Genomic DNA, 12,135 nt, shown 5'->3' on the forward strand with positions numbered 1-12,135 from the left:
CGACCCTCCGGGCGGACGGCAAACCGCGGCGGTGCGGCGGAGCGCACCTGTGGGTGATGTCCGCACCGTGCCCCGCATCCCGGGCCGTGCCCCCGCATCCCGGGCCGTGCCCCCGCATCCCGGGCCGGGCGCTTCCCCGCTCCCGGGGCGCGCCCCGCGGCGCTGGTGCCGGCGGCGGGGCGGTGCCGGGGCGGGCGGCCGCCAATGGTGCGGCGGGGGCGGTGCGGGCGGTGCAGGAACACCCGGGAGGTGACAGCGACGCGCCGCCCTCCCGGCGGCGAGCGGGCGCCGGCGAACATGGCAGAGGAGCGGCGCTGAGCCCGCGCCGCCGCCCGGGGAAGGGCGGTCGCCCCTGCGCGCCCCTCGTCCGCCGAAGGGAGCGCAGCGCCGGCGCCGCCGCGGGGCTGTGTGTGATGGTGGGGGCATGGCGGGGCAGCCGGCGGCCGCGGCGCTGCTGAGGCGGGGGGCGGCTGGTCCCGGCCCCGGCGGCGGCGGCAGCAGGAGCAGCAGCAGCGGTATCGAGCGGGGGCTGCCTCCCGCTCCCCGCTGAGAGAAGGAGGGAGCGCCTGGCCTCGCCGTGCCGCCCGCCGCGCCGCCGCCATGCTGCCCGGGGTGGGGGTGTTCGGCACCGGGCTGACGGCGCGGGTGATCGTGCCGCTGCTGAAGGCGGAGGGTTTCGCCGTGAAGGCGCTGTGGGGCCGCACGCCCGAGGAGGCGGAGGAGCTGGCCAAGGAGATGAGCGTCCCCTTCTACACCAGCCGCATCGACGAGGTGCTGCTGCACCAGGACGTCGACCTGGTCTGCGTCAACCTGCCGCCGCCGCTCACCCGGCAGGTTGCCGTCAAGACCCTGGGTGAGTGCCCCGCCTCGGGCTGAATGGAATTGAAGCTCCCCCCTCGGCGCGGAGTTTTCCCTTCGCTTTACTCCTCAGCCCTCTTCCCCATTCCCCGTGTCTCCGGAGAGGTGCTGGCCGAGCCGCGGGTGCAGGCCGAGGGCCGGCGGGGCGCGGGGGACGGCGCTGCGGCAGCTCGGTGTGACATCCTGGATCTGCGGTCCCCGCCGGTGTGGTCCCTCGGCACCGGGGACCCGCCCTCCGGGATGCTCGGGCAAGCCTGGGCAGGGCCGGGCCTGACACCCGAGGGTGCGGGAGGAGGGAGCAGGTGTCGTCCGTGTGGTGGTGAAAAGGAGAAAGTCGCGGCGAAAGGAGGCAATAATCATCTCGCCCGCCGGTTGCCAGCCGCGGCTGGCAGGGGAGCGGGGATCCGAGCACGGCGCTGCTCGGGGGGGCGCGGGTGTCGGCGCTGCCCCCGGGACCCCGGCTGCGAGCCGGGCAGGGAGGCAGGAAGCGGTGACAGCGGAGGAAACGCTGTCACAGCCCAGGCTCGGCGAAGCTCTCGTACAAAGGGAAGGAGGGACTGAAAAGTAGGCATGCACCGTGGTGAGCCGCTCTGGATTCAGGCGTGCAAGAGCGGGCCGCATCTCGCTTTCTTCTGTGTGGGCACAAGTCTGGGCTTCCCTCTCCCAGCGTCGGGGTCTCTGGTCCTCGGACACTGGCTTTCCGGTGGATTTCAATGGAAGCACCTTCTGCAGTAAAGAAGTCTTAATTTGTTAATTTGTCCCCGCAAATATAGCTGACTAAAGGGGAAAGTGAGAAGAAAAAGCTGTGAGGTGTCGCAGAGAGTGGAGGTTTATGAGCCAGGGTGGCTGGTTCGGCTCTGGGGCTGCGGCTGAGGAGGCTGATTGCTATCGCTGTCGGCCTCATAAATGTGTGTGCTGTGTCCTAGTGTTAAGTTGCTACTAGCATACTCATTAGAATTAGTCACCATTCAAATGCTGCTAATATCGCAGCCAGCTAGTGTTTTCAACATTTAAAATTATGCAATTAAGGACATTAAGTCAGTACCTAAAGAAAAAAATCCTGCCTCAAGTACAGTGTAGGCATTTGTCTGGAATCTTTGCTCAGTGTTACTTTCTGTACTCGGAAATGCTTGTTCTTTGAGTCAGAACATTTGCTTTTCTTTTATAATACACTTTCTTTTTTCCTGAAGACGCTGTGCTTGCACCAGAAGCCTGACTTGCTTGTCAGAATGGTGCGTGAATGAATTTGTAATGCAGAAGTACATATCCCACAAAAGGCGTATAAAGGACAATATAACGTAACAGGATTCCAAGTTTGACACACATTCATTTGGCAACAATTGTGTCAATTGCCCTGTGACACTTTCTTCCTGCAGGTGTTGCTCATGGAAATGTCCTGGCTTGCCTTGTGCCCTTAGAGTCCCATGCGGTTTCAGGCAGACACATGGCATCTGTCAGAAGAACAAAATTTCTGAAATAATAAAGAAACACAATTGGTGGGCTTTTTCTCAGGGGGCCAGATACATGTCCAGCGTAATAAAGTAGTAATGTTTTGTCCTTCTCTGAATATTTGTACATAAAACAAGGGTGAAAAAAGTCTCAAACATGAGCTGAATTTATGAATGGTTATAAATTGATGTAGCTGAGATGTTAATGGTAACTTGCTGATGCAATCTGCTAGCAACAGACCAGAGCAAGAAAAAAGGTGTTTTCTCCCTGTTTATTAGAGCAGCACCATTCTTGGTTCCCTTTCACCTCTAGTTAAAGCATTTCCTCCTTTTCCCCAGCAGCCCGTCACTTGTATGTTGTAGGGGTAACAAAGTTTGTTTAAAAATGCATGGAATGGTCATTAAACAGGAACTAACTAAACAGGTTACAAGACAATAATGTGCAACATCTGATAATTTTTTTATAGTGTTTTACTTTAAACATTATTACAGAAATCTATCTTGGGCTGCAAATAACTCCTCTCATAGTTATCTCAGAGGCAAATTTTCTTTCTTTGTTTTTTAAATACAGTACATTTGTTTCCTTTCTTTGTTTTTTAAATACAGTACATTGTTACAGGGTCTGTACAATGAAAGTTCTTGCATGTTCTTATAGATACAGACAGGGAGCTAGAGCAGCAGTTCTCAAAGTGCTGAGAGGAATCTCTCTCTGCTGGCAGCTCTGTCTCCTGGTCCTGCCTGCTCTTCATGGCTTGGGAACTGCTGTGCCCTGGAGTGATTATTTTGCTTTTATCAATGAATTTTCTGGTTTGTGGGAGAGACTGCAATTCAATTGGGAGGTTCAGAAGTCTCTGGTAAATGGGGACAATGTTGTATAGATGGAGAAAAGCAAATAATGAAAAAACATTCCTTACTCTTGAAATATCACATGAAAATTATTGTGTAGTAGCTAGTGATAGGACATAGATGGGGATGAGATTTCAGATTTACAGATGGAGATTTCAGGAAGTCTAAATGTGATGTCCTGCATTGCAGTTGAAGAGGTTGAGAAATCATGAGTTGCTTATTAATAACATGCATGTCTGGCTTCTCTATTACAGAATGCATATCTTGCTGGGAAGAGACAGAAACCAATTTTCTTTGGTACTCATGTTTTGCTTTAAATGGTCTTTTTTCCCAAAGCTGTGTTCTCATTTGGTGAAGTTTCATTATTAAGCAGTAGGTAGTGTATCCATCACCCATCTAGAGCTGAGCTCACATTGTGAATTTGCAGCACATTGAGTCCCCTCTGGCCTATGTGTGATGCAGACTCCAGAGGTGAAGGTGGGGTGAAACAGGTGTCCCCACAGCTGTGTTTAACCCTGGCCACTTGGCAGGAAGGACTCAGTTGTTCTGTTTTCACTGATGCACCTGACATGTAGACGTGTTGCTGCTTGAAATGTGTTTTTGGCACAGCAGCCCATCAACTGCTGTTGAAACAAATGTATGAATACATGCTCCAGCTGAGGAAGTCCCTAAATTGTGGCTTCCTGGCAGCTGTTGAGGGGAGAAATAAAGCTTCAAGCTTGCCCTGTTAGCTTTTCCTCTACATTCCTACTGCCCATCTCCATTAAAAACAGATTGCTGAGCTGCATCTGACTCCATGGTAGTTTTCGTAGAAGTAGGATCAATGTTGGGTAAGTCTTTGGAACCAACTGAGAAGTCAAGAGAGAATTGGAAACCAGACTGGGTTAACAGGGACCAAAAGCACAAATAAAACCTGTGGTGTTTTATGTGAAATATGCTGATGGCCTATGTCACTTGTGGATAAAAGGAATCAAATTCCTTGTTTGCTTCTACAAAATGGGCCTGATTGACCCTTTCCCTTTCTTGCACCTGGTCTGCACTGCTCACTTAAGAGGTATTTTTATAATTGCTTTGTATTCACACCCTGAAGCATAATGCAAACCTGATGTCCTGTCTGACTTGCTGCTTGGTGGTCAAGAAAGATCAGTGGGTGAGTGTTAAGGTAAGCACTGAGAACAAGCTGCTGTTAAATAGAGGTGGTTTCCCTTTTCTCTGAACTGAAGCATTCAGTGTGTGTGCTAGAAGTTGTCCTCTTTTCCCCTCCCCACATGCTTCAGCAGTACAGTTGTATCCCAAGCCTGATCCGGCAGGGGAGATGTTTGTGTACAGGGTTGAAATATGTCACCTGTTGAGTGCCTATTTGTGCCCAGCATCAGAAGAGCTGCCAGTACAGACAGTATGATACGAGCTTCCACCTAGTTCAGAACTGTCAGCACATTACTTTTCCCACTAATCCCTCCTCAGTCAATTAGGTATGACATTCTTCAGATCCTGACTAAAACACTTGCTTTGTGAGACTGAGTAGCTGCCACATCAGGTGAAGTGATTTACTGCCTGTGGTTTTGAGAAGACCTTGGTGACATTTCATCTTGAAGGCACAGATGTTTCTATGTGCCTGGTCCTGTTGGTGTTTGCATCAGGGCAGCCTGGATAAAGAGAACTTATTCCTGAGTTCCACATAAATGTTTCTGGGGAGCAAATGTTTTGCTTTTGAGAAAACTCAAGTACCAGATGTTTAGCATATCTCTGGAGATGTTATTCTTGATTCTATTTATGGTTGTTTTGCTTACTCTTTCATCCTAAGTTAAGGACAGGAACACTGAGCTGTGTGTTGAATGTTTACTGCACGTGTTTGCAGCCGTGTCTATGTAGTATTAGTTTTTAAAGTGTTTGTGTTGTAGTAGTGGATGGTAGGAGTCCATTCTGCCTGGGGTTTACACAGAGTATGACTTTCCCAGCCCTCCAGAAGCTGCTTCTCTTGAGGAGCACTTCAAGTTTTTTGCTGATTGGTGGTTCTTCTATACTTGATCGAGTTATGAGGGAGCATCTTTATTTAGAGAGGAACATAAATAGTACTGCTCAGATCCTTACCTTCCCACCCCTTCACAGGAAGCACTGCCACCACACAGGCGTGCAGTTCAAAACCTGCTGTTCAAATTGTGTTTGTGAGAACTCCTTGTTAAAGCACTGACAGTATTATTGATGGATCCACCTCTGAGGTGGGAGGAACATCAAGATGCAGTGAAGTAATGTACAGATCTGATGCAATCTCTATTTTTAATTTATATGTTCCTCTACACCCATGCAAATCAGGCAGAGGTTAGGGTTGTAGCAGTGGATAAAACTCAGTCCAGAGTTTATAAAGCAATAGGATTCTTGGGGAAGAGATGCCCTATTAAGGGAAAACATCATCATGACAATTTATTATTAATAGCAATGTAATTTCTGTCCTGTAATATTGAGTTTAAATTTGGCCTAACAGCAGTGACTTTCAGCAGAGCACACTCCTGTGCTTGGAAGGCAGATGACTTTGCGGCATATTAAATGTGAATTATGGTCATCTTACTGTGAAAGAAGTCAGATGAAGTGCTGTCTATCTTTAATCAGCAGAGCTAGCAAAGGCTGAGATGCCTTTTTTTTGCATTTATTGGAAAGGCAGTCCAAAAAGCCTGCTGGCAATCGGCTGCATGTCATTTTTCCACTCGAGTGATGAAGGTATACCACAGAAAATGGCATCTAACTCTTCAATTGACCTTTTTCTCTCAGTATGACAGACCTTTAATGCCAGTATCATTCCTGTGAAATTCCTACAGACACATTAGACCTCTGAGACAGTTGAGGTAAAGACCACTGTTCAGGTTTAAAAACAAAAATAAAAATAATAATAAAACCCCATAAAACTCCCCACCTCTTGTTTCCTTTCTGACCTTCAAATCAAAGGCATGTTTTTATTTTTTCCCCAATTGCTCTCTTTTGTGTGAAAGAGCCACCAGTTCTGTTGTTACACTGATAGGTGGGTTGGGAGCCCAACATGGACCAGACTTGGAATACTGGGGCACTGAGCTTGTGCTGTGATGACACAGCCAAATTTGCCCAGCCTAAAAAACAGCCAGCTGTGATGGAAGTGGCTGTTTTAAACAGTGAGATCTACTGCAATCCTGTGTCCAGTCAGGTCAGAGTGTGTTGCTGCATTTCTTCCCTATTTAAACAGAGTACTTGACCTTGGGGATCCCAAGATGCTGTCTCCAGACCTGTCCTGGCAACTGAAGTGGGTTGGGCTGAATCTCTTCAGGATGGCTGCAGGTGTAGCCTTGGCCCACTCAGCTGGAGGAGGACAGATGTGGAAAGCAGCATCCCTCAAGCTTGGTAGGTTACTGTCCGCTGACAGATTTTACTGTGCTCTCCAGGTGAGTTGGTTGAAACAAATGGCAGCCCAGGCCCTCAGCAGCCCTGCTTCTCCCTGTGATTTAAATGGAAAAATGTGCCAGGGCACAGATACCCTTCTTCCATCTGCTTGACTGCTGGGGGCTTGGACCTTTGGCATTGTGAAGTGAAGAAAATGCGAGCAGTGCTGACCTCTGCCAGTGTTTGATTTGATCTGTCATGCTTTGTTAGGCAAAGCCTATAGTCAGGGGTAATACTTTGAAGAGAAATCTTTGTTTTAGTATATGTGTCAGGGCTGCTGCTGTTCTTTTTTTTTTTTTTTGGTAAATTTTATGTAGGCAAGTCCTTATGAACCTTTATCATTTCAGTGTGCTTTGAACACTATTGTTGTGCTATTCTGCTTTTACATTGTGTTAGCAATGGTGGCAAATGCAGTTTTGTTTTGGTTTTTTTTTACCATCTCTGGTGCTGGAAAAAAATATTTGTTCAAAGACTGGTGCACACCAGGGCTGTTTGCAGCACAGGTCCTCCCAGGGCATCCTTGTCAGTGCTAACAGTGGCAAACCAGCATTAGCAGTGCAATAATATCTTGATTTGGTGTTGCAAACAGGTAAAAGGTAAGTAGCTCTCTGAGATGTGGCTTCTGACATGGCTGAGGAAAATTTGATTAGTGTGAGTTAAGTAAGAAAGGGCTGGAAGTAGTAAAATACCTCTCATGAATGAAGTGGGCATTGGTGCTGAAGGTGTAGACATGCATGTCTAGCCCTGTGGCTGTGCTAGTGAGGATTGCCTTCTGTTTTTCACTTGATGGCATAGTTCGTACAGTGAATATCACAGACATCTTGTACAGCTGGGTTTTTTTGGTTAGAATGGCACAGCTGTGCTGTTGCACAAACAGAAAATGAGCTGCATAGCTGGATTCTATGAAAACATGAGAAAAGGTATTGATAAAAGGTGTGTTTATACTGCTAGAGCTGTGCTCAGGCTAAGTATTGTAATTATTTAACTTGTATAGTAAATTATTGCACTCTGCTAGCATGGGTAACATCAAAAGACAGATTTTATTGTTGTTGTTGTTATTCTTTCTTGCATTGCTTTGTGCCTTCATTCTTGACAGGCACTGGTCACTGTGGTGCCTGCTGTCGTAATGAGCTGTCTGATGCCTCTGTGACTTTGTCTTCTTGCTTGGTTTTAGGGACTTGAATTGCTGAGTTTTCGGTGGGGTAGGTAAAAGGAAGGACTTGCAAGCTGCTTCAGTTGTTCCAGATTTTGAAAGAATATTAAATAATAAATAAAGGAAGAATATGTAGATAAATGTGAAGAAGGGAAAATGTAACAAACTAATAAAATGACTAGATTTTCAAGCTTCCCATAGTTTCCTCTTTTCTCTCTCTCTTTTATTTTTTTGGGTGTTTTTTTTTTCTTTTTTCTTTTTTTTTTTTCCTCCCAAGCCCTCTCACACCTGAGATTGACAGTACATGACAGGTTTGCTGTATGCTCCTGACATGGATAGTTAAATACAGCCCCTAATGGAGGCAGGGTAAAAGCTCTGCAAGATACTAAATACATTGTTCTGTCTGCTTTTGTTTGAAAGCTAGGTAAATTGTGTTAGCATATATTGCAGCATACTGTCCTTTTCTTTGTATGTGCAGTAGATTTTGCCCATTGTGCAATAGTGATGGCAGAGCACCAAGGATGAATATGGAGTTCAATTTCCAGGATAGCCAAGATGGGTGTTTTTCACAGGCTACTGCATTGCAACAACCCCTTTCGCTGTTAATATCTGTTTGCCACAGTACTTTTGAGTGGCTATGAATTGTTCTGGTTGCTTCAAACCACCAAGCAGAAGTGTTTACCCTACTGCTTTTTATTTATTATCCATGTAACAAACTCTGCACTCCTCAGAGTGTGTTGTCAAAGTCACTGACTTCATTTGCAAGGTCAGAATGCATGCAGGTTACAAAACCACACTCCAAAAGGTCTCCAAACTTCTGGGCTTGTTCAGGAGCTGGCTGTGCTGAAAATGTGGTGAGGAGCAGAGGAGGATGAAGCTTGTGGCAACCCGTGTCAGACAAGGCTCATCCGCCTGGCAAGTGCGGATTGTCCTTGAGCACTGTGGATGCCTGGGATAGCTGCACTTCCAGATGGTGGAACTGGCATCCAGGATGTCAAAACCACCAGGTCTTATTATACTCAGGTTTGACTTGCAGAGTAACAAGAATTGTAGAGAATTGTGGAGGCTGGGAGTTTATCCCTTCTTCTTTGGAAATAGACCTTTGGTTTTTTTTTTTTTGTTTTAGCATAGCCAGGGCTAATGGTAAAAGTTTGTTTTTTATCAGGCCTAACTCCCGAGTATGAGCATGGTGAAGAGCACAGAAAATGAGAACATGATGTGAGGAACTTGCTTGGTAGTAATGTAAGAGTAAACATAGTGATTTAACACAGGGAATAAAATTGCTTCTGTCATTTGCTACTGTGCTAGAGTTTATCTCAGGGTGAAAACTGGTGCCTTCAGTTCCATCACAGCAGCAGTCACAGCTTTAGTGAAGCAGATGGAAGTGAAAAAAAGGCAGCACCTTTGTTTTGCATTCTGATGTTTCCATGGCTTTTATCAGCAATAAAGACCCTTGTTTTGGCACTTCCTTGCAGTGAATGTTTGGCTGTCTTCAGCTATTCCAACTGGCATTTTTTTTGCCAGGAAATGCTCAGAAGGGAGGTCATGGTTGAATTAAATACTGTTTCTAGAGTACTGGGCTTCACATGGCTAATGAGAAGCCTTAATATAGAGAGCTTTTCAAAATCCAAATGAGTCAAGCAAGGAGAGAGAACTATAAAATAGTAATTACCTTTGCTGTACTGGAGTGATATTGCTTAAAAATGTGAAACCAAGGGCTGGGCTGAACATGCCAAAATCTTTCCCTTGATGTCTGTATGTATAGTTTCATATATGTATAAAAATGTAAAAAAACCCATTAAAGTGAAAAATATATAAATTAAAAATTCCTGGAAGTCCCTCCCCTTCCTTCACTTCCTCAGCCCATAAAAGACAATGCAATTGTTAGTGTTTCATGTGGGGATAGGAAAGGGGAGAGAAAATAGCTGGGAGAACATCTGAAACAATTGCAGCTAAGCTTGTGTGCATCAAAATAAATTCCAGAAAGGTACCTGAAAGTTGCATGTAAAAGCTTTGACTCTGATCATGCTTGCTCCACTGTAAATGTGGTTAAAGCTCTACTGGATCAAAGGAAATTGTTGAAATTTATGATGACATTGTTGAGAAAACATTGTGGTCCAAAAGAGGAACCAGCTGTGCCTCAGGAAGAGAGGCCTGGCCTTGCAGATATGTGTCCCCTCAACAAAGGCATCTCTGCCAATTTTGGAAATTATTGGTGTGAGTTTTGGGACACAGTTCTGCAAACCTTTGATTACAAGTAGTCTTTTTGAAGACAAAAATCACTGATTCCTTATGGAGAATATTTGTAAGGCACAGTAATTCATATAAGTAGGAATTTGCTTGCAAACTGCTTTTGTACCAGTTCATCAAAAAATCTGAAGGTATCACTAAGTCTGTGCAATTCTATAGCTCAATATAGTTGTGTTACTATAGTATATTATGGCAGCATGTCTGCAGGAATGAAGAATAAGATGGAAAATATTTGGAGCAGAGGTGCAAAGATACCTTAGCCATAGCCTCTAAAATGATCACTAAATGAGCTTGACAGAGCTTGCAGAACTCTTGTGACTTGCTGCTTGCCTTGAAGGAACTTGACAGTTTAGTGCTGGGAAAGATGCTTTGTGGTTAAACAGTATGAGATGCTTTGATAAAGACTTTCCTCTCAGGCAGAGTGCTAAGCAACACTCCCTGAGACTAGTTTGTGGATGCAGCATTATCTGAATGCATGAGAAGGTGTCCTGAATTTTGAATTCATGTTGCTGAAGAATTCTGTTTAAAAATCCATGTAATGAGATGCTTGTTTTGCAGGGGTGACATCTTTGCTGAGCTAGCCAAAGTATGTGTGGACATGGCCTGTGACTATTGGTGTAGCTTGAGAGAACCATGGACCTGAAACACAATTCCGAGTAGGATTTTTACTCCACCACCAGCCTTCAGGAAAAAATACTTCGATGCGTTATATGCCTGAAATGAGGAAATTGTGTTCACAAGCCATCTTGCTTCTGTCTCCTGAATGCTGTTCTGTTTGCTTGGGAGATTTGATGCTGTCTAGCAGACTTATTTATGCCTTTGATTATAGTGCTGTCTCTCAGCTTGTCATATAAATTTAATTGTGGTACTGTGGTTGTTGATGTTGTTTGAAATCAGATTTGTTCATGTAGGCAAAGGTGATCCTTCACAAGGCCTGGTGATGTGCACAGATGTTTTGGCAGCTGCTGAGACCACACCTGCTTCCATCTGTGTGCAGAGGGACCTGACCCTTTATATGTCAGGATAAAATTGTTCCACTATACCCTCGTTGTGTATTTGATGAGACTCCTATTTGCTGTAAGCAAGAGTGGTATGATGAGAATTGAGCTTCAGAATTTCTGTCCTGAGCTTCCATTCTCTGTAACACAGGTTGTGTGTTTTAATTAGATTGCACTTATCCTCCTTCCTGTAGGTGGTTTCAACTTTCAGGATGCCCAAAACTACAGACCAGGGTTGAGGGAGCACAAGGAATGAAGAAACTTGCTGAAGTTTGTGTGGGAAGCTGGTGGCAGGGGCAGAAGGTGATGCCTCTGAAATGTGCTCTTCTCTTTCTCTGTGGGAGCTGCTGCAGCTGAACACATTTGAGTGGATAATAATCAAGGGAAGCACATCTGAGCTGCTGGAGGAGGAGCAGTCACTGTGTCACTCTGATTGGGCTTTTCTCTGGATGATTGTGCAGGGAACTCTAAAACCAGAGTGGGAAGAGAGGATTGGGAAGAGTGCAGAGTGACCTAGTTCACAGTGGAGAATAACATCTACATCTACTCTATTACAAAGGTGTCCCTTTCTAATGTGTGCAGGGCAGCTCATGAAGGAATTGCTGCTTGGGGCACTGAATATTTTGTGGGTTATTAATGTCAGTAATCAGCTTTCCAGTGTTGGAGCTTTATATAACAGATGCTACAAAAAAAAAAAAAAAAAAAAGACATCTTACTATGAGCAGTGATGGCTCAGCAGCTGGGAGACTTGTGTATTTATTTTTAATGAAATATGGGGTTTCTCTTTAGTTTTTGTTATGGCCCTCTGCACACTGGGAAACCCCTTTCTTTAGAAAACAGGCAGGCCTTTTTGGGCTGACAGGAGCAACTGCTGTTTTGGAAGATAGACAGTAGCATACACATCTGTAATGTTGGTTGCAGATACTACCTTGAGCATCAGCTCAAGCTGATATTATCAGAGTGCTTGAATGGGGCATCAAAACAGACCTGTAATTTCATGTCTGGGCATTTTTTTCAGCCAGTGGAGTGCTTGTGTGTGGCCTCTTGCATTGTGCAGAATCATCTGATGGTGATAGTGAGTAGGGTGCTGGTAGTTGCTGGAGCTGCATGTACTATTCCCTGTGCTTACATGGAATTTGCAGTAGATGGAATTGCACTGTACAGAATCATGAATGAT

The 12,135-nt window shown here is 45.7% G+C and overlaps 1 protein-coding gene across 1 annotated transcript in view; it reads left to right on the plus strand.

Moving 5' to 3' along the window:
• Window positions 1–246: 246 nt before the first annotated feature.
• Window positions 247–12,135, plus strand: part of GFOD1 (Gfo/Idh/MocA-like oxidoreductase domain containing 1) — a 67,614-nt gene continuing 55,725 nt past the window's right edge. Inside the window, exon 1 of the mRNA XM_079302106.1 lies at window positions 247–853. Coding sequence (XP_079158232.1) covers window positions 601–853 — 253 coding nt within the window. The 5' untranslated portion in view covers window positions 247–600. The remainder of the gene's footprint in view (window positions 854–12,135) is intronic.

This window comes from Erithacus rubecula (assembly GCF_903797595.1).
Source record: "Erithacus rubecula genome assembly, chromosome: 3".
In the NCBI taxonomy this organism is placed as follows: domain Eukaryota; kingdom Metazoa; phylum Chordata; class Aves; order Passeriformes; family Muscicapidae; genus Erithacus; species Erithacus rubecula.